This window comes from Cydia fagiglandana, chromosome 1, assembly GCF_963556715.1.
Source record: "Cydia fagiglandana chromosome 1, ilCydFagi1.1, whole genome shotgun sequence".
Lineage (NCBI taxonomy): Eukaryota > Metazoa > Arthropoda > Insecta > Lepidoptera > Tortricidae > Cydia > Cydia fagiglandana.
In genome coordinates this window covers 16,406,030-16,429,173 of record NC_085932.1, presented here as the reverse complement: position 1 = coordinate 16,429,173, position 23,144 = coordinate 16,406,030, and the positions used below count along the sequence as shown (strand labels likewise).

Sequence of the window (23,144 nt, the reverse complement as noted above, 5' to 3'; positions counted from 1 at the left end):
AAACTACACTCTGTGATGTTTTCGATACATATTCCCCTTGTAAAATGTTGTATAAAGATGTTAACGATAATGTTGAATGTTAGCTCATAAAGCGTCTAATATACTTGCTATATGGCGTAAATAAAAGTGAACAGAGGAGGATGGGAATGTTTTGTTTTGCTTACCCTTTCCCTTTTATTTATACAGACGGATTACAATCCGATGCACGCCAACTGCAACATCGGCGTGCAGTTCCCATACAAGTTGCAGTCGGGTTGCAGTCCGTCTGTACCGGCCCTTAGTCATTTCACCAAGAGTGATAACTTGTACAGATGTAGTGCATAATTATATTTCCTCGTATTTTCTCGGAAAAGTTCGTATTTGTCATGATTTTTTTTTTGTCATTTCCACCCGCTTGAGTTAATTACCTACAGAAATGAAGGTATACATACGACAATTACAATACAATACAATTATGCATATGACACTCTTCTAGAGATCCTGGTAGTATTATATTCTTTGATCCTGGTCATCCTTTGGTCCTGGTACATATCTTGAAGAAAAAAAGTCGGTTGACTTATGACGGTGTAGATGGTAGGGGGAACTATGTTATGTACAAGAGAAGACGCGGAGAGTACATATACAAGTATATTTACAATATTATTTACATCAATTTACAAATTCCACTGTAGAAGATAGAGAAGCTATAGAGAGTACTCTCTCCAGGCGGGTGTTATGCCTGGGGACCGAAGTCCACTGAGAGTTGTTGAAGTTAAGTATATATATAGCGTTCTAGACGTAGTATCTTCTCAGCAGTTTGTGCGTTCTAGCTCCCTAACGCCATCCTGATGCCATCCATTATGGCACGAGGAGACGCCACAACGGTTTTTTCACATTGGATGCAAATTCGCACGCCGCTGCGGTGTGTGAGTGGGACATCGCTATATAAGCACATAGCGCTGTCACGCTCATACACCGGAGCGATGTGTGAATTCGCATCATAGCCTAAGCAAATTAGAAAAATCTGCGGAAATAATTCGTGTAGTTTTGAAAATTGGTACAGGTATACCTTGTGGTGTCCAGATAAACATACTAAAAGTCCTCGAGGGTAGGGGGTGTGCTGGGGGTGTAGAGGGGGTTTGAAGGTACTTTTTTTCATATTTTTGCTCATATCTCGAATATCTGTACGAATAGCATTATAATTACTTAAGATAAAAGTTTTAACATAAAATTTACTACAAATTTGGTTATGTTTATTTTTACTCTGCGATCAATACTTTAGGGGCTACAGGCTGTTAAAGTTTAATAAGTAATATAAAATAGACGGTTTAAGAAAACGTCGTTTTTTTGTAATTGTTCATCACAAATAAAAAAAATAGCTTAGAGTAAGCAAGCTAAGCAACCTGCTGATAAAATATAAAAAATAGGCCATATGCATGTCTGGCCATGCTCAGTGTAGGGTTCCGTAGTTACCCGTCTGTCAAAATAGACTATTTGCCATAACTCAAATACAGCTGTACCGATTAGGTTCGCTATATTTTTCCTTGAAAGTATTTACTAAGTTATGTTTTCACGATTTTCTTCATATTTTTTGGACCCATGGTTCAAAAGTTAGGGGAACTAAGGGGTAAATCACAACTTTTTTTCTTTCAGATCGATTATTTCCGAAAATATTAAGTTGATCAAAAAATAGTTCTTGAACACCCTTATTCGTTTTGAAAGACCTATCCAACGACACCCCACACTATAGGGTGGAAGCGAAAAAAAATTTCATCCCCACTTTAATGTAGGGCAACCACCATAAAAAAAAAAACTAGTTTTCATGTTTAAATTTGACACGAATATATAAATCAGTTACGCTGACAAAGTTGTAAAATATAAATTAGAAAAAATATTTTTTTAGGGTGGCTGCCGTACATTACATTAATTTAATTAATTAATTAATTAAAAAGGGGATGAAATTTTTTTTCGCTTCCACCCTATAGTGTGGGGTGTCGTTGGATAGGTATTTTAAAACGAATACGGGTCTTTGAGAACTATTTTTTGATCTGCTTAATATTTTCGGAAATAATCGATCTGAAAGAAAAATAGTTGTGTTTTCCACTTTAGTTCCCCTAACATTTGAACCATGAAAGTAAAGCTTAGAGCTTAGAAAGTAGACTTTCAGAAAAAAATATAGCGAACCTAATCGATTAAGCAGTTTTTGAGTTTTTGCAAATAGTCTATTTTGACGGACGGTTAACTACGGAACCCTACACTGAGCATGACCCGACATGCTCTTGGCCGGTTTTTATTATATTTTATCAGCAGGTCATTTAGCTTGCTTATTCTCAATTAAAATTTTTATTTATGATGAACAATTATGAAAATACGACGTTTTTTTAAACCGTCTATTTTTTATCTCTTATTTAACTTTAACAGCCTGTAGCTCCTAAAGTATTGATCGCAGAGTAAAAATAAACATAACCAAATTTGTAGTAAATTTTATGTTAAAACTTTTGTCCGAAGTAATTATAGTGCAATTCGTACACATTTTCGAGATATGAGCAAAAATATGAAAAAAGGTACCTTCAACCCCCATCTACACCCCCAGCACACCCCCTACCCTCGAGGACTTTAAGTATGTTTATCTAGACACCACAAGGTATGCCTGTACCAATTTTCAAAACTACACGAATTATTTCCGCAGCTTGCCCAAATTCGGCTTAATTTGACGTGGCTATTAATTTGACGTGGCTATCAGTTTGATTGCCGCGTAGCACTGCTATTAGAAAGAGACCCAACGTGTAACGTATTAGTATTATGCTTTTCGATATTTTGGAGTTAAAGTGAACTTATTGAACTTATATTATTATACTTATTTCAAATAAACATGGCAAAGCATATTATTATGATTGCGCCATACTTCCGCTCAGCCGCTTTTTTTGTCCAGCTACGCATGATATGCGCAAGCGCAAGCACAATAATAAAATGGGACCAATTATGTTTGAATCCATGCATAATTGTATAAAAAAAATAGTCGCACATGACATTGACGTCAGTGTTGCCAACTTGGCATTAATGATGCCAGATCTGGCATATTTTCACTCGCTTTGGCACCAACATTTTCCATTTAGCATCTGGCATATTTTTTAGCATAATTTACTCTAAGCCAAGTTTGCAGCAACAATATGCGCCATCGCCTTATGTGGTTCATATTTTCATATGAATTTTGACTTTGGTGGACGGATGGACGTCAGCGGACTATATAAAGTTGGTCAAGCAGATCTTGTCAGTAGAAAAAGGCGGTAATTTAGAAAAATGTATGTGTTTTAAGTGTCTAATTTCAAGTGATATTTTAGCATTTTTTTAGCATAGGTGGTTAAAAAATCTTTGGCATAATTTTGGCATAATCTAGAAATTAGTCTAGCATATTTTCAAAATCCGAGTTGGCAACACTGATTGACGTATGTCATACCATGACAACAAGTGATTTGGAGGTTATAAAAATGATGCAAATCGGTATCAATAAAATAAAATAAATAATTTACTGAAATTAGTGCCATTTAAATATGTCTAAACTGCGAAACATATTGCAGACATCATACTGTCGCTATTACAGTCAAAAGTCACACAAGAAATTGCCGATAATATCGTGTAAGCGGCCAGAATACAACCACTTTGAGGGGCAATCGTATAGCAAATTCGATGGCGTTAAATTGGCCTCCTCGGGTTGGTTGCACGCAAAATCTAAAGGTGATTATTTCACAATATACGGGGATGCGAACAAGAAAGAAGAGAAAGATGTATTTAAGAAAAGTTTCAGCGATATAGGCGTCAGACAGGAGCTCATCGAGGTATTGATAGCGCAAGGCTACGAGTTGCCAACTGCTATCCAAGCGAAAGCCATCCCGTTCATTCTTGAGGGATATAACACTGCCGTGACGGCGGAGACTGGTTGCGGCAAAACTTTGGCCTATCTGTTACCTATCTTCCAGCATGTTCTGGAGTGGAAGAAATGTGTCAAAAATGAATTTAATAGTCCCTTAGCTGTTATTATTACACCAAGTAGAGAACTAGGTAAGTTTTTTAAATTAAAGTTATGATTTTTCCTGCCTTGTTGAGTAATTTAAAAGTCTTCATATATTATAATCAAAAACCATGCCTAATATTTGTTTCACTTTTATATTTTTGACTTTATTTGGGGATAAACATAATTGTACCTTTATGCTACAAAGTGGTTTATTGAATGTAACATGTCAAAACTGAAAATATATCTACTTGTTTATTTCACAGCAACACAAATTGGAGAAGTTGCCCAAAACATGGCACATAACCTAAATTTGAATGTCACAACTCTGGTTGGTGGACGAACCAAGCAAAAGATGTTAAACCCGCCTATAGAATATTGCGATATTCTGGTGACCACACTCGGAGCGTACAGCAAACTGGTCACTACCGGCATTTACAAGATTCACAATGTCCACCACATGGTGCTGGACGAGGCTGATACACTGCTCGATGACAGCTTTAGTGGGAAATTGTCACACTTGTTAAAGAAATACCAGGTAATTTTGTTGTAGTAGTACTATAGTATTTTATAATTTATTCTAGATAGCCAATAATGTTAGGAAAAGTCTCTTTTAATAATTGTATTTTGATATATGTGACGTTCCACGGTAAAAGGTACCTCTTATGTCGCATAGCGTCGCAATAATATTGGAGCGGCGTTAATAATAGCGTAAGCGCCAACCGCTATAGAGTACCTTTACCCGTGGGACGTCACATATGATCTCATTGCTTTATTCACACTTCCTTGTAGCCTTTAGATTCCTCTTCTACACATACTACAGAGTTCCCTTTTTTCACTTTCCACCTGCATTATATGCCTAGCTCTCGGGCATAATAATATTTGAACATGTAAACACAAGTGTTGCAGGTAAACACCTGCAACATTTCAGCTTAGTTAAAATAAATTGAAAATTACGCAATTCACATGGACAAACGAAAATAGACAGGCACTGTATTGTTTACTTGTAAAAAATGATTATTAACAGAGTATATATTTTAATTAATATCTTTCAGATTCAATTTAAAGTACAGCATCAGATACCTCCAGTGGGCTGTCAGTTGACGCTAGTAAGTGCTACATTGCCGCATGAATTGCCGGACTCTGTCAGCGCATTTGTGGATCCACAATCTTTAAAGACAGTTACCACCTCCAAGATACATAGGATACTGCCTCATGTTCCTCATAAGTAAATATTTCAGATTTTTTTTGGACTAAATTAATATTATGAACAAGTGTTTTTATGTATGAAAATTATATCACAAATTCATTTAAGGTTACAACATGATAGTAGTGGTGGCCTACTTTAAATTGGCATATATTATATTAAAATATCAACATAGTTACTACAAAATAATATTTAAAAAAATTTAACAAATTTTGGTGCATTTTACGGTAAGTAGGGTAATTCGCCAGTAACTGACCACCGGCCAATAACTGGCCACCCTAAACTTAAAATAAAATCTATTCACCTATAAACAGAATTCATTTTAGTATAAGGTTTCAATAAGTGGCCAGGCCAGCCTTCAATAACTAGCCGCCTTATACTAAAATGAATTCTGTTTATAAGTGAATAGAAATCATTTTAGTTTAGGGTGGCCAGTAGTGGCGTATTACCCTACATCAAATAAAAAAAAATGATAAGATACAAAGTATTATTTTTACAGATTCCTGCGCCTCGGAAAAGCACAAAAACCAGTGGAACTTCTAAAACTAGTCCGAGCCGACCTTAACCTCAAGCGGCCCGTAATGATCTTTTCAAACCAGACACCTACTTGCGACTTCGTTGCCATGTTCCTGAATGAGAATGGTATAGAATGCATCAATATTAACGGGAAAATGGCTATCCCGCTGAAGGCGGGAAAGTTTGAGATGTTCAAATTGGGACAGGTTGATGTGCTCAGCTGTACTGATATTGCGTCACGCGGATTGGACACTAATAGAGTGAGTGATCATAAATATTTTATAGCGTAAAATTGCATAATTTTTGGAAACAAATTTGCTTCAAAAGGTTTCGTATTGCAAAACTCTTTACTTACTTAGTTTGTAAAATACCTAACTTACCTACTTCAGGAAAGGAACAGGATCCTAAATGTTGTATTTTGTATTCAATGTTGTATTGTCCATTATTTCCATTGCCTTGGTCTAATAAACATTCATAGTAAAACTCCATTTTGTGGGTCAGATCATCCATTTTGGTCTTTTAAGGTCAGTTCCAATCAAAAGGGGAGTACCTATCCCTAAGATAGATTCAAATTATAAACTGAAATAAATATAAACATAGGATACTGCCTCATGTCCCTCATAGGTAAGTTATCAGATTCAAATTGTACTAAAATACCAACGCCGCAACGTATCTCAAGTAGCATTGTAACGTCTGTAAAAACAACTAAATATGTCATGTGCAGGTCCAGCACATAATCAACTACGACTTCCCCCTGTACACGGCGGACTACATCCACCGCTGCGGGCGCACGGGGCGGCTCGGCTCGGCCGGCGGCGCCGTCACCAACTTCGTGGCGTGGCCGCGCGAGGTGCGCCTCGTGCAGAGGATAGAGGCCTCTGTGCGGAGGGATAAAGAGCTACCACACGTCAACGCGAATATCAGGAGAATCATCGAGGACAGGATAGCTAAGAGTGCTGATGCTGCTTTGAGGAGTTTGGCGTAAGGAGACTCTTTTAACTTGTAATTGGGATAGCTACTTTCCTACTTATATTGCTTTGGAAATACTAGTGCGTTTTAGAAATAACAAGCTTTATCTTAGATTCATAAATTGACCCGGTCCAGAGTTATTCCAAATCTCATGTTATATGTTTTCATAACAACCTAGTTAGGAGACTGTAAACTGAACTTATAATAAACCATGTTATTTTTTAAGACCCAGCTGCAAATTAATTATGATACCTACACCTTTGTCCTCGATGGATTTGTAAACCGAAGTCATCCATTGATTTTATTTTAACACACATAAAAATAAAAAAATAATCTGTAAAATTCAAATAAACGGGCAAAGTTATCAAGGCCGTTTCTGATTTTACAATGTGTTAATTGATGTAATTAGGCATCTCACTCGCACCGATAAGTACAAAAAAATCTCCTAATAAACCGGTCAAATGCAAGTCGGACTCGCGTTCCAAGGGTTCCGTACATAAGTCCAACTCACGCTTGACTGCACATTTCTAATAGGTTTTCTTGTCATCTATAGGTAAAGTACTTACTATTTTGTGTATTTTTTTTTCAAAATTTTAGACTCGGAACTTTCAGAGATAAGGGGGGGGGGGGTAATGGTCGGTCTGACAGACAGACAAACGAGTGATCCTATAAGGCAGCGATTCTCATCTTTTTTTTGACGGAACCCTTTTGGAAAGCGAAATACTTGATGGAACCCTACATTGTACAGTCAGCCAAAAAAGTGGTCTACCACTTTTCGACTCTATCAATTAGATGATAGAGTCGAAAAGTGGTAAACCACTTTATTGGCTGACTATACATAAAATTTAACCTAACCCTACATAACATTTTTCGAGGCGACTAAAGCATAGTGTTCTAAATTCTTGCGGAACCCCTGCAGGGGTGTCGCGGAACCCTAGGGTTCCGCGGAACACACTTAGAGAATAGCTGCTATAAGGGTTCCGTTTTTTCCTTTTGAGGAACGGAACCCTAAAAAACAATGCGTGATGTACGAGTAGTTCTGTATTTTTTGTAACTATGTTATTTGGAGTCCTTGGAGGAATGTGTAACTATGTTTTGAAAGCAAAAAAAAAGTTGTGCTCTCTGCGTAATTTTGAACAATTTAAGCGCATAAACAGCGCTGTGTGTCAAATAGTTCTTGGGACATAGAGCTTTATAAAAAGGGTATTTTTTCAACCTATCTATATCTATACCACGGTCACGTATATCTTAAGAAAATTATTTGCCTTTAAATCCTTCGTAGCCTTAAACGGATTAGCAAGCCATTTGCAAAATTACCATTTTGACGAGATCCTAAGACCTGAAGGAATAAAACGTTTTATTACCAAACTTAATGAGATTTCCAATTTCTATCGGCATCGTTAAAATTACGATCCACTCTAAAGTTTACTTTATTTATTATTTATACCTTCACACTGTACTATTAGGTAGGTACCTATATATAATTATGTAGGTATATTTTCTTGTTCATGGCACGGCGGCTTGAAATGCTTGAATAGTTGATTGTTAACCAAGGGATTAAATGTTCCCATTTCCAGCAAGAAACTAGTCAGAAATGTTACCAACAAGAGTAATAAGCAGCGTGACCCTCCGATACTGTTAAAACTCGGTCAAGTGCGAGTCGTACTCGCGCACGAAGGGTTTCGTACCATTACGCAAAAAACTGACAAAACATCACGTTTGTTGTATGGGAGCTCCATTTAAATATTATCTTATTCTGTTTTTAGAGTTTGCTGTTATAGCAGCAACAAAAATACATCATCTGTGAAAATTTCAACTGCCTATAGCTATCACGGTTCATGAGATACAGCCGGTGACAGACAGACGGACAGCAAAGTCTTAGTAATAGGGTCCCGTTTTTAGGGTTTCGTACCCAAAGGGTGAAACGGGACCCTATTACTAAGACTTCGCTGTCCGTCCGTCCGTCCGTCCGTCCGTCCGTCCGTCCGTCCGTCCGTCCGTCCGTCTGTCACCAGGCTGTATCTCACGAACCGTGATAGCTAGACAGTTGAAATTTTCACAGATGATGTATTTCTGTTGCCGCTATAACAACAAATACTAAAAACAGAATAAAATAAAGATTTAAATGGGGCTCCCATACAACAAACGTGATTTTTGACCAAAGTTAAGCAACGTCGGGAGTGGTCAGTACTTACTTGGATGGGTGACCGTTTTTTTTGCTTTTTTTTTGTTTTTTTTTTTTTGCATTATGGTACGGAACTCTTCGTGCGCGAGTCCGACTCGCACTTGTTACCTTTTGGGAACCCGTGTTCTAACCAATGACGGCTTTAGGATGGTCCAAAAAATTTACTTATAGGCTTATAGTATTTTCCAAACTCGAGGAATAGGGTGACAAGTGTCATTCATCTCTATATATATGTATATTATAATCAAATAGTCATATGCCTTATGGGAATATAGTTCAGAGCCGGAAACCGCTACCAACTTTTAATATGTTGTTGGGCATGGCATTGGGTCTCCAAAACTGCCGGGAGACGGCGGCGCCGGCCATCTACTTCAGCGGAATGACGTCATCAAAATGACTCCCGTTTCGTTGCGAATATTGCATATTGTACCCAAACTATGCATGGCACATAATTGTGTGGGGTATTGAATGAAAGCCAGTTAAATATGCTATATTTCATTTATACAGTATGTACCAAAATATACAGCCGTTTAAGAGCCATTTGCAAAAGAATCAAAATGATGTAAAAAAATATTCAATTATTTTGGTTTTACAACCAAACCAAAAGTCGGACATTAAAGCAATGTACTACAAAATTAAAGACGACGTCTGACGCCATACGTTGATATCAATCAAGTCAAAATTGGGCCAAATATGTGGAAATTATGCATCAAAATGTAGATATTTGCCCATACAAATGCATAAAAGTAAAAAAAATCCAAATTGGTCATTTTCAGGATAATCCGCATAAGCTTATAGTATGTTATTAGCAATATGACCTGTATTCTAAAACTGCCGGGAGACCATGTCTGTTGTTCCTCAGTTACAAATAATGACGTCATACAAATAATCACTGCCGAATTTCGTAAAATGTAAATTATAGCTGTACCACGAGTCTCACATACACGTGAGTTACATGTAATGAAAGGTTATTAAATTTAGTATGATTCACCTAAACATTGTTTGTAAAAAAAATGTACGGTTTAAGAGCTAGAAACAAAGAAATACCACTTTTTATGGAAAAAGTAGATGTATATCAATTTTATAGCTACTTAAACTAAAATTGTCAATAAAACGTTGCATATAACATTTAAAAAACCAGTTAAATTTTACATTTCCGATAAAAACTGTGGAAGTTGTGGAAAAAAAACTAAAGCGCCCCAACAATTCTACCTTAATGCGCTCATATTATGCAAAGAATAGTTCTAATTATCGAGTATTAAATGAATGAACATTATATAAAATACATGAAAACGACATTTTCGAATGGAACCATAATTAAAAAAATAATAATTTACTTGATAAGTAAGCAAAATACTGTTTCTTTAAGTACCTAATCTCCTCCTTTCAAAGTCGGTTAAAATGTAGCTTTTGTGACCTGGGCTACAAAGACAAATAAATTGACACCTCATTTATCAAAATCAGTTCAGTTGTTTCATGTAAAAAATACATAATTACATACGTAGACAGCTGTTTCTGCTGTAGTCGCGGTAAATATTAATATGAAATAGACTCTTATTGTCATGGCCTAACGCTACATTATTAGAGAAATGTAAAGTTACATGCCAGTAAATAGGTACATGCCTAATCCAAAATGCCTTATCGAGGTAAATAAAAACTGATATGGCAGTTCACTTAATGCGATACATAATTATATATTTAAGCCTTGATTAGCCTTATACATGCATACATCACTGGCTCAGTGACCCAAAGCAAAGAGGAATTTGGCCTCTGACACAAAAGAGCGTCACTCTGCCCTATTCTGCGCCACTTCGCGCCAGTTAGGTATTATTATAAAAGTGGAATCTTGAATGGTGCAAGGGTTTCAAGGCTGAGCTGAGAAGGCTGGCAGAATTTTCCCTCTGATCCTCCGAAATACAGGTCACCCCTCTGGTCATTCGAAGCCTTCATAAGGCATCTTGCTAACTCATCGAGGCGACGCCCGCTAGGCCTGCTAACATCTACGGCCTGAGGGTTTCAACGTTAGATGCCAAGCCACGCCAGGCCATAATAGTAAAGGTCTGATTATTGAATTTTAATTTTTTGTCCGACTACGGCAGAATTTGCTATCTATGCGTGCATGTGTTGGTACCGTTTGCATGAAACGACTGAACTGATTTTGATAAATTAGGTGTCAATTTATTTGTCTTTGTAGCCCAGGTCACAAAAGCTACATTTTAACCGACTTTGAAAAGAGGAGATTAGGTACTTAAAGAAACAGTATTTTGCTTACTTATCAAGTAAATTATTATTTTTTTAATTATGGTTCCATTCGAAAATGTCGTTTTCATGTATTTTATGTAATGTTCATTCATTTAATACTCGATAATTAGAACTGTTCTTAGCATAATATGAGCGCATTAAGGTAGAATTGTTGGGGCGCTTTAGTTTTTTTTCCACAACTTCCACAGTTTTTATCGGAAATGTAAAATTTCAACTGTGATGTATAGTTGAATAACTGGTTTTTTAAATGTTATATGCAACGTTTTATTGACAGTTTTAGTTTAGCTATAAAATTGATATACATCTACTTTTTCCATAAAAAGTGGTATTTCTTTGTTTCTAGCTCTTAAACCGTACATTTTTTTTACAAACAATGTTTAGGTGAATCATACTAAATTTAATAACCTTTCATTACATGTAACTCACGTGTATGTGAGACTCGTGGTACAGCTATAATTTACATTTTACGAAATTCGGCAGTGATTATTTGTATGACGTCATTATTTGTAACTGAGGAACAACAGACATGGTCTCCCGGCAGTTTTAGAATACAGGTCATATTGCTAATAACATACTATAAGCTTATGCGGATTATCCTGAAAATGACCAATTTGGTTTTTTTTTACTTTTATGCATTTGTATGGGCAAATATCTACATTTTGATGCATAATTTCCACATATTTGGCCCAATTTTGACTTGATTGATATCAACGTATGGCGTCAAACGTCGTCTTTAATTTTGTAGTACATTGCTTTAATGTCCGACTTTTGGTTTGGTTGTAAAACCCAAATAATCGCATATTTTTTTACGTAATTTTTATTATTTTGTAAATTTCTCTTAAACTGTTGCATATTTTGATACACTTTGTATAAACAAAATATAGTTTATTTAATTGGCTTTCATTTAATACCCCACACGTGTATGTGCTATACATAGTTTTGGTGCAGTATGCAATATTCGCAACGAAGCGGGAGTCATTTTGATGACGTCATTCCGCTGAAGTAGATGGCCGGCGCCGCCGTCTCCCGGCAGTTTTGGAGACCCAATGCCATGCCCAACAACATACTAAAAGTTAGTAGCGGTTTCCGGCTCTGAACTATCTCTGCGATCGTTTCCCATAAGGCATGGCACTAAAATTATAATGTACTTCTTTAGATGTCATCTGTCAGCGTACCCATCGAGTTGACAAACAGAGTACCTACCTACAATTTTCGTGGTTTTCTAGATAGGTATCTAATTAAACTTTTTTCTTTTTTTTGAAAATTGTACTTTACTTACTTATACCTACCTTAAACTGTCCATGAAATAAATAAGTATTATAGGACTGAAAGGAAAACAAAAAAAAATGTATTTAAAATTGTATTACATATCTCACACTGTAGAGCCTAGACTAATAGTAGGCATTTAGAGCTTATAGCTACAAGTTGAACACGATGTCTAGGGCCACGCTTTATTATAGGGGTGAGTAACTTTTACACTCTGCAAGTACCTATAGTGTCATATAGTAATTTTTTTATTCCATTGTTATTAATTCAATACTTAATAGGGGTAGGGGAAGGTCGGGTTAAGCGAACACCCCAGGCAAAGCGAATTCGGGCTCCCAACCCTAAACTCATGCGTCTCTCGCACACATGAGTAACAGTGGATTTTGCTCCACTTTTTTGTTTATGTGATTATGATTGATGGGTTAGATAATATAGGTAGGTACGTTGACTTGGCTTTTAGGTAGAAGAAAAAGATACAATTTGAAGTGAAAATATGGTAACTACTTCTCTTAATATAAAAAAGGTGATCCACTGTAGCCCGCACTTGCCTACTGATTTACAGATAGGTATTTATGGAGGTATGCTGTGCTTTATGATATGTTCTCACCCCTAAGGTTTCTTACATTACAATTATATTGCTTATCATTTCATTTTTAAATAAGTTAATTACAAAATATTTTGACTTAATCGATATTCTACTTACATCAATTTCAAAATAATTTTTACAGTAGGTAGTAATACGAGTACAATTCTAAGTTCATTATATTAGTAACACAGTTTGTCAAAATACATATTACTATTAAGTAAAACGAGATAGACTGAATGAGTGTATGGCTGAGTCAATCTGAGTGAATGTATGGGGTTCTTCCCATGGAAGATATTGTTAATAACTAAGACAATCATTAGATATTTAAAGTCTACGTTAAATATTATTGTTTTTAAAACGAGCCATTTAATATCAGTATTAAATAATTACGTATTCTGCAATTCCTGATTCCTACACGGAATATAAAAAAATGAGGCCATTCTAGTCTAATAAAATGCTGATATATTTATAGGCCTATGATACCTACAGGAACGCAAACCAACTACCTAAAGCTTGAACACGCCAAAACGTGGGCACACATTTTTGCTTATACATTTTGGAAAGGGTGGTTAAATTTTATTACTTTACTTAAATTAAAATCGCTATAGTATGAGGAATATATGATACCACAATAGTTGTCAATTGTATGATTCGTTTTCATGATAACGAGCTTTAAACAATAACTGAGCGAAATCACTTTGCACCAATAGAATTGGAAAAGTCGATTAGGCTAAAGAACCTTGTGAAAATGTTAATATATCGAGGATCGATTAGTTTTTGTGTTTTTGAAATGTTGCGGAGACGTCAATGAATGGAAAGACAACCAGAAAGCAGAATAACACGAGATACAAATGAGAAAAAAAAAGAAACTAGGAAAATACAGCGTTCTTACATAAAGACCGAAACCAAATTTTTCTTATGTTGCAAAAAACGTACAAATATCTCAAATTTATGTACAAAAAGAGAAGTCAAGTTAAATTAAGAGCTAGCAAGAGCTTATCTGCTCCCAAAATAGTGGTGCTAAATGAAATTTGTATGCAAAATGTAGGATATTAAAACGTTTGATCATTTTTAACGTATTTGAGCGTGTTAGGTGTTAGACGATGGTTCTATAGAAATACATACTTCAAGCAATACACAAAATAAAAAGTTTGACTTGTATGAGTTGCTAATACATTCCCGAAGATTGCAAGATAAAAATAATGCTAAGTATCCCCATTATTTATTGGTTGAGCCAGCTACTTGTGATTGCATCAAGCGACGCCGTTAATTGATTCGCATAAGGGACATTGACTATAGAAATGTATGCAAGAAACATTTGCGAAAATGACCTAAACCTATTTTAAAGAAGCCACAGCTCACAGTTACTATTTTGGTAGCATTCATCGTGTTGTCATTACACTATAACAGTGACGAAGGGGTATTAACATGATGGACATGCTGACAATGCCAAAAGGGTACTTTTGGCGGATGGTAATAAATGAAGGCGGATGGCAATGGACTGGGCCCATATCAATGAATATTTGAAAAAGACACCCGTTAAAGTTATATTATCAACTTATCCGCAAATAACTCTGGCTTGGACTACTTAAGCATACAGTAATCATGTCGTGCAAAGTGCCTGTGTCCTGGTCATCACGAAGTCTGTGACATGTCAAATCCTGAGGCTGAAATGATAGTCTAGTATATTAGCATGATAAACTATAATATTTTCAATTATATTCAATATATATTTCGCTCCATTAGACCTTTATTTTCTATTTATTTGTAATTTTATGTGCCCACGTTTTGGCGTGTTCAAGCTTTACTTAAACACAATTCTAATCTACTATTTGGTGTAATATTCCTTTGTCAATTATATCCACAATTATATTATACATTTAAATTACCTTAATAGTACCTGTACATATAATATTACTGAAAATGAAATGATGTTTTGAGCAGGTCAAAAAACTTTCACGACAAGAATATTATAATTGCAGTGTCTTTTGACATTATCACTGAAAACTATTTACTACTGATATAGTAAAATCATAATGTTTATTTGGCACAATTTTGGCACAATTTACATCTAATCCCTTGACGAGGGACCCGGTCTTGCGTCCTCCGTTGACTTCCACCTGCTCTCTAGCACAGCTTTGCCTTTAGGCTCCTGGTTGGTCACATTCTGATGGCTATACCGTCTTTGCTCCTCAAAGACCCTTCCTGTTATGCTAAAGACGCTATCAGCGCTGGTTTTTCTCCCGCTCAAAGCAGTTAAACTAGATGCAGCAGGTGAGATTCTATGGGGAAATCTTGGTGACCCTTTTATTTTTTCACAAGAGTTCTCGTGAGACATTGGTCTCTTGTGGATAGTTGGCAATACAAAGTTCACTTTTGTCTCTGGTTCTGCAATGTATTTCTGAGGAGGTCTTTCATACTTGGAACACGATGGCTCATCATCTGTTATACGAATAATTGGACCACTTTTGGCATAAGATTCCCGTCTTAGTTTTAACTCAGGGTAGGAAGGTACATTTAAGGTGTTGCAGGATAAGACCATTGAGTGTTTTCTATTTCCTGGAACTAATCCAGCGATCATGCCTACATGCATCTTTAGAGCAGCGGCTATGCTCTGTCCCGTAGGATCAGCGATAGACATGGTTGAGGCTTTTCTGCTGGTCGGCCTACTGCTGCCTCCGAAAAAGCTTCTTATTCTGCTGAGAAGACCGTGATGTTCTTCTCGTTTGTTTAAGCAAAGGCTGTATAGGTCTATTGCTTGTTGTGATTTGCGATAGTTTAGTTTAGGTTGTGAGCTGAAGCTGACGGAGTTTCTTCCCCGGCAGTGCTCGGCGGAGGGCCAGCTGGCGCGAGGGATGACCGGCGGGAGTACAGACAGTAACAGCATGGGAAGGCCTCCAGTGATGCTCGGTGTCCTCCTTTCTGGATCTGAACGGCAACGGTCTTCTTCTTCTACGGTGTTCAATTCGGTCTGAAACAATAAAATAATGTGGATATCATCGTCTGCGGAGGGGCAGCGGGTACCTAATGCAATTGCAAAAATGGTATGTCGTGCATGCCATTTTACTGTAATAGATTTACCCGTTTGTGAAGTGCAATGGAAGCGTTGGAACTGGTGACGGACTCGAGTGGCTCTGCCAGCAGCCGCTCCAGGCGGCCAATCTCTTTGTCCAGCGCGGCCACTTCGCGCTTGTACACCTTAAACGCAATTAAATATTCTATTATTAAAGGGCGCTTTACACCGTAATCATTATATATGTTCTCAGGTTTTTTATTAAGTTACAACTTAGACATATGTCTCTATGAAGGTTCAATATTGTAACTAAAACCAGGCGAATACCGCAGCTATACTTGGTCAAGCAGATCTTGTCAGTAATAAAGGCGGCAAATTTGAAAAATGTACGCGCGAAGGGATAGCGTCTCATAGAAAATTTGAATTTCGCGCCTTTTTCTACTGACAAGATTTGCTTGACCATCTATAGGTACCTTGTTCTGAATCTCAATACGAAAGTGCAGCTCTTGCGTTTCGTCGGTGACAAAGCGCCGCGTCTTACACTCCAATCTGAGCCCCAAGCTCTGAATTACAGGGTCGTCTTCAGCTGGAAAGTGGGAAGATGATGGCATTACGGTGTTCCGAAGATTGACATTAAGACGAGTAGGTATATGATAGGTACTTGGTACTAATATAAATCAATTTTACTGAGGGCTCTTTAACGGGTTCAGGATTCGTAGATTTAGACATTTCAAATAAGTTTTTGGCAAAAATTTCATTTTTAGTACAAGCTTTTATCGCTGACTGTACTTTTCTTACGACAGACAACTAATACTCATCGAGACAATTCTAAAAACCCCTAACACAATTAGGTTGCGTTGTTTCATCACAGAGTTCCTTTGGCCACCTCCGGTCTCCATCATCAGATAAGCTCGATGACACCATAATATTGCATTGTCACCCGACTTACGTATGTATGCAAAATTTCAGCTCAATCGGAAACCGGGAAGTGGCTCAAATTTAACTTGCAAGATTTTATTACAGACAGACAGACAGACAACGGTCAGGTGAAACTAAATAAAAGCTTGTAAAAACGGGGCCAGTTCACGACCTACTTACTTTTACTACTCCTTATTGCTACAATCTTCGGCAAGAACAGCAGACACAAAGTCGACGTCGTTGTTATCAGAATGAGGCTTGTAATCGTGATGTAGGCTAATGTAGCTCTCTCAGAAATGATCGTCCCAATGACGACTACACTCGTACTGGTAATGACGACGGAGTACACGCTGATGCCGATGTACTTGGAGTCGTTAAGGGCTGATATTTTAACGTTTCTAGTTTCCCAGGCCATGTATACGCCCACTAATAGTAGGAGACCTTTATATGCGTAAAGCGCGCATAACCAACCAGTCGTGTTTTGAGATTTGCACACTTCTATCTGAAATTTAAAAAAGTTTATAATTCAACGAAGGTTGTTCACATGATTCTTGTTTGCTATAACATACTATATACCTATTTAATTACACAAACGGGTCTACCGCGATATAATTTCAATGTTTTTACCTTAAATTCCGACGTCGGTCAGTCTTACCATGATCACAGCTGGTGCAACTCGGCTGAAACGTCGGAATTAAAGGTAAAAACAGTGAAATTATATCGCGGTAGACCCGTTTGTGTACCTAATTAAATATGTGTACAAAACGCGAGAGTTTAATGTGTTATACTATATACCTAAATGAAAAGACTAACAGACTATGGAAGTGTCTACCTATAGTACCTATTCAGATTCCTCGAAAAGTAATTTCAGCTGATCATGTGTAGGTACTGGTCTGGCGATTATCGGGGAATTACCTGTGGCTGGTAGACGACGCTACGGTCGTTGGCGCTGATCTCCTGCGTGAGGTTTTTGAGCTGGCGCTGCATGGGGTCCAGCGCGGCCCACAACGTGACCAGCAAGCCGTCCAGCAGCAGCAGAGCACACACCAGCGAGATCAGTGGAGTGTCTTGCAGGAGCTTCGTCTTGCACACGCCGCTTCGGTTGCTTAAATTTTACAACAAACTGTTTTTTTTAAAGAGTTTTTTACAAGCGGTTTAGCCGGTCTGAGTCAATGTATGTAAATACGCAACTGTAACGTCTGCAAAAAATATCTGACCTGATAAATATCCTGTGCACCCTGTAGGTTTTTGCGAACATGGAGCCGAAAGCGAGGGAAAACCCCGCCGATAAGATGTATACCCTACCCTGAAAACAATGTAAATTAGTGATTCTCTGTCGTATGACTTTATCACTACAGACTACAGACAGAAAGAAACCGGACAAGTGCGAGTCGGACTCGCCCACCGAGGGTTCCGTACTTTTTAATATTTGTTGTTATAGCGGCAACAGAAATACATCATCTGTGAAAATTTCAACTGTCTAGCTATCACGGTTCGTGAGATACAGACTGGTGACAGACGGACGGACGGACGGACAGCGGAGTCTTAGTAATAGGGTCCCGTTTTACCCTTTGGGTACGGAACCCTAACAAGCAAAATTGAAAAATAAAAGAGCACAGTTTACAAAGCTCATCTCAGTGGTCAATTTAGTGTCCGCTCGATGTAGGTATTTTTTTTTTATTTATATCTAGGGAAGCTCTCAAGGAAGAAAAGGTGCTGTGAAACGTGACACCCCTCATCAAGTGCTAATAGACATAATTTTTTCTTAGCAATTATTTAGATACGACTGTGATATGAGCATGTTGAGTAATGTTAACATACAATGCACATGGCGGAGAAGGACACGTAGGGCGGCAAGTTGGAGTTGTCGACGCCGAGCAGAGCGACCGCGGTGTACACCAACACGCACCCAATTAGCGTCATGTTATTTAGACGAGGCGACGAAAGCTTTATCGATCTGGAAAATCAGAAAGTGAATGCTTTATTTATATGGGGCATTATCTATGAAAAGGGACCTTATTGTCGATGGCGCTTACACCGCCCAGCGTCGCGCGGTATTGTTCCTATTTATATCGCACCATCGTTAATAATAGCGTAAGCGCCATCGATAATAAGCTCCCTTTTCATGGATGTCTTCATATGTATTTTGTGGACCATTTCTTCAGCGTATAACAATATACTCATATTTACATACCCCTTTGCACATTGTGGGGGTATAGTTACCACCACCCAGTGTTAAATTGTACTGGTAACCATGGTAACTTCAGGTTTAACCCCAGGTTAGTGAATGTTGCAAGTGGCCCTAATTGAACTTATTGTTAGGCCAACCTCCGCTTGCTGTAGTGCAGATTGAACGCCAGGAAGGCCGTGGCGAGCGCGACGCCGGCGGCGGCGAGCGCGGCGACGGCGAGGCGCGCCGGCGCCCACACGGAGTCGACGCGCAGCACGAGCACGCGCCGCGCGGCCGGCACGCCGCCGCCCCACGCCGCGCGCGCGCACCCCACGCACGCCAGCGCCCGCCCCTGCGTGTACAGTGCTACGGTCTTTGGCCGTCCACCTGTAAGTTCCATTCTATTGTATCCAATGATGCAATAAGTTGTGATAAAAATTCGCAAGGTTTATACTTTAAATAAATTTAGTTAAAAGTGGTGACTTTGTTATGATACACACTACTCAAATGCAGGAATACGAGTAAGTGCGAGCGAGATGCCTCATGACACGTATCCCATTACATTTCGCGTGCACCAATCAGTGTGAGCGACCCTCATAGTCGTATAGTAACAAGATGAAAACTTCAACAAATACAATCAGAAGCGGCCTGAGGTTATAATAAGAGGTTTATTTTGTTATTAGTATAAATTGTATTAATTTAGGTATCGCAGGCGAGACTTGGATTTGTTTTAGTGTTGTTGAACTTAACCGGCGTTTACATTTTGAAAATCTCTCTCTCAGTGCATCACATTATTAAATGCGTATTATTAAGTTCGGATACGCCTCGTACACTTAACTACCCCTGGATAGTTTAAATACTTTAAATAGCTTGGACCAACTACATAGAAAGTTTAAATAGTGTAAGCAAAACTATTTACCTTACCTATTTACCATAGCCTCCCTCCCTCTCTTCATGAGTTACTTGACCAACAACTTTCTGACGTTCCTAAAAACTTCAATATCGCGCATATAAAAAGCAAAGTATTCCCGCCCATTTTAATGATTTTTTATTAACCTTTGATTTAAGTCGTATTGACGCCATTTTGATCTCCGAGACTTGGCTCAAGCCTTGCCTCCCTTCTACCTCTTATTCGTTGCCCGGTTTTTGTTTAATCCGTAATGATCGCTCTGGCAGGGGAGGTGGGGGTGTTGCCATTTATCTCCGTTCTCATATCGCGTACTCCATTTTAAGCATGTCTGCTCAATCCCCTTCTTCTGATACCGCAGAGTATTTATTTCTAGAGTTGAGCCTATCTCACTCTAAAGTCCTTTTAGGTGTCTTTTATTCTCCCTCCCTTCAAGTCAATTACTTTGCGTCTTTCGAAAAGCTTCTCGAGGATTTAATGCCATCATATACCCATCATATTATTATGGGGGATTTTAATACATGTCTTCTAAAAAATGACTCTCGCTCCAAGTCACTTAAATCCCTTGCTGAAGCTTGCAATATGTTCATTCTGCCTTCTGGTCCCACACACTTTTTTCCTAACTGTTCTCCGTCGCTTCTCGACCTTACTTTTGTCTCTTCTCTGGAACACGTTGCGAGGTATAACCAATACTCTGCGGACGCCTTTTCATATCACCATCTGCTTTTTTTGTCTTATAAAATCCGTCCTCCTAAGGCAAAACCTAAAATACTCTTTCAGCGCAATTTTAGTCGGATGCGTGTTGAAAAGCTTCGTGAGGATGCCTCGAAGTTCGATTGGAGTGGGGTGTTGCAGGCTGTTTCAGTGGATGAGAAGGTATCGCTCTTTAACTCTGCTCTAACTCATCTCTACGATGTTCACGCCCCTATACGCCCGGTAAAAATTAAGCATCTCCCCGCTCCCTGGCTTACTGAGGACATTAAGTCTCTAATAGCAAAAAAGAACTTGGCTAAATCTAAATTCAAGGGACACCCTTCAGACAAAAATAAGGCTAAGTACCATGCTTTACGGAATCGTTGCAGTACAATATGCCGAGATGCTCAGAGGCGACACATTCACAATTCCATAGAAAATGGGAACCCTGCCAAAGTTTGGAAGTTTCTAAAGTCACTTGGAGTTGGGAAGCAACCTCTTAACTCAATCAGTGATACCATTGACCTCGATCAACTCAACTTGTACTTTTCTTCTTCTGCCACTTTTTCTGGGTCAGTTAAGTTGGACACCCTTAACTTTCTCTCAAATATCCCAACTCCAGACTATCCCCCATTCTCTCTTGATCAATTTACTGTCAGTGACGTTAAGAAGAACGTAATAGCAATCTCGTCTAATGCCGTTGGAGTCGATAACCTCAGCCGTAACATGATCCTTCCTCTCATTGACCTCATAGCTCCTATTATCACCTGTATCCTTAATAGCTCCATTTCTTCTAATGTGTTCCCGTCGCTCTGGAAAGATGCCGACGTTATCCCTTTGCCTAAAAAGTCCAGTCCCTCCTCCTTCTCTGACTACCGTCCTATTTCTATTCTTCCTTTCCTCTCTAAAGTTCTAGAGCGTCTGGTCCATCAGCAGCTTACTTCTTTTTTGAACAGACACGCTCTCATGAACCCATACCAATCAGGTTTCCGTACAGGCCACAGCACAACTACCGCTCTTGTAAAAATTACTGACGATATCCGGGCTGGTATGGATAATCGTAAGATCACGGTATTATCGCTTCTGGATTTCAGTAATGCTTTCAACACGGTTGACTTCGACATCTTGTTAGGCATATTGCGTTCACTTAATGTATCTCCTGCAGTAGTTGACTGGTTTCACAGTTACTTAGCGGGGCGTCGGCAGCGTATAAAGGTGGATTCCTCTCGATCTTCGTGGTGCAACACGCTTGCTGGTGTCCCACAGGGCGGCGTGTTGTCTCCTCTTCTTTTTTCTATCTTTTTAAATTCTATCACTTCCAACATTTTGTCTTCCTACCACCTTTACGCCGATGACCTTCAAATATACTCTCAGGGCTCTGTTACCGATCTATCACAGACTATCTGCGCCATGAACACCGACTTAGAGAGCATTTTAGATTGGAGCAAACGTTACGGTCTCAAGGTAAACCCTACTAAAACTCAGGCTGTGGTAATAGGTAGCTCAAAGCTTACTGCTCGGATTGATTTTGATTCTCTACCTGCCATTGTGTTTGACGGCATTAAGATTCCCTACTCTCTCCAGGTAAAGAACCTCGGTGTCATTATGGACCAGTGTCTCTCTTGGGCGCCTCAGGTGCGTGAGGTTAGCAGGAAGATGTTTGCCGCAAGTGCATCACTCCGTAGACTTCGAAATTTCTTGCCTTACTCCACTAAGATTGCGCTAGCTCAAACCCTCTTACTGCCCATATTAGACTATGCTGACATTTGCTATCTGGACCTTACGGAGGACCAGCTGAATAAGCTTGAGCGCCTCCAGAATCTCTGCATAAGGTTTATATTTGGCCTGCGCAAATATGACCATGTGTCACAATTCCGTTCTCAGCTCAAGTGGCTTCCTATTCGACTTCGCCGTGACTCTCATGTCCTCGCCCTTCTCTATGGCATTCTCTTTAACCCCGCTACACCACCTTATCTCAAAGAGCGTTTCAAGTATCTCGCTTCTATCCGATGTTCTCGGACTCATATTCTTGCTCCTCCTTCATCTACTTCAAAATTTTATAACTCCTCGTTTACCTTCCGGGCTGTTCGGTTGTGGAATGCTTTGCCAGTAGAATTAAGATTAGCTAAATCTCTCCCCATTTTCAAAAATCAGCTGAAAGTATACTTTTTATCTCTGCCTTAAGTTGCCATTTTATATATTGTATATATGTAAGTATAAAATATATATTATGTATATTGTATATTTATTTGTGTATTCGGTTTTGTTGTAATAGTTGTATAAGTAGTATGTAATATGTGTGTTTGTGTTTAATAGTCTCCATATTTCACTCCGTGCACTACCTGTTGACTTTTGTTTGAGTTACACATTTCCTGCTACCCAAAGGTTGTCTGGAAGAGATCGCTTTTTAGCGATAAGACCGCCTGTTGTTACCGGGTTCTATTGTAACACTAAAATTTCTTTG

General features: G+C 38.5%; 2 protein-coding genes across 2 annotated transcripts in view; one reads left to right on the top strand and one right to left on the bottom strand.

The window, feature by feature from the left end:
- Positions 1 to 3,438: 3,438 nt before the first annotated feature.
- On the top strand, positions 3,439 to 6,820 carry LOC134664989 (probable ATP-dependent RNA helicase DDX28). Its single transcript, XM_063521751.1, has 5 exons — positions 3,439 to 4,038; positions 4,255 to 4,526; positions 5,044 to 5,216; positions 5,695 to 5,971; positions 6,436 to 6,820. The coding sequence occupies exons 1-5, from the start codon at positions 3,531 to 3,533 to the stop codon at positions 6,694 to 6,696; spliced, it is 1,491 nt and encodes a 496-aa protein (XP_063377821.1). The 5' UTR covers positions 3,439 to 3,530; the 3' UTR covers positions 6,697 to 6,820.
- Positions 6,821 to 12,685: 5,865 nt separating this feature from the next.
- The window catches only part of LOC134664190 (gamma-aminobutyric acid type B receptor subunit 2), a 179,607-nt gene continuing 169,148 nt past the window's right edge, over positions 12,686 to 23,144 (bottom strand). The window contains exons 12-19 of the mRNA XM_063520787.1: positions 19,239 to 19,467; positions 18,732 to 18,867; positions 18,128 to 18,216; positions 17,826 to 18,015; positions 17,091 to 17,412; positions 16,466 to 16,578; positions 16,061 to 16,177; positions 12,686 to 15,950 (exon numbers count right to left, since the gene is read on the bottom strand). Of these exons, the coding sequence (XP_063376857.1) occupies positions 15,051 to 15,950; positions 16,061 to 16,177; positions 16,466 to 16,578; positions 17,091 to 17,412; positions 17,826 to 18,015; positions 18,128 to 18,216; positions 18,732 to 18,867; positions 19,239 to 19,467 (2,096 nt within the window). The 3' untranslated portion in view covers positions 12,686 to 15,050. The remainder of the gene's footprint in view (positions 15,951 to 16,060; positions 16,178 to 16,465; positions 16,579 to 17,090; positions 17,413 to 17,825; positions 18,016 to 18,127; positions 18,217 to 18,731; positions 18,868 to 19,238; positions 19,468 to 23,144) is intronic.

What these genes read in the sequence shown, in the direction of transcription:
- LOC134664989 (XM_063521751.1), top strand. Translation starts at nt 3,531, where the DNA reads ATGTCTAAACTGCGAAACATATTGCAGACATCATACTGTCGCTATTAC. An exon ending in CTGCCTCATGTTCCTCATAA is followed by an intron (nt 5,217 to 5,694) that starts GTAAATATTTCA and finishes TTATTTTTACAG; the next exon opens with ATTCCTGCGCCTCGGAAAAG. An exon ending in GCGGATTGGACACTAATAGA is followed by an intron (nt 5,972 to 6,435) that starts GTGAGTGATCAT and finishes TGTCATGTGCAG; the next exon opens with GTCCAGCACATAATCAACTA.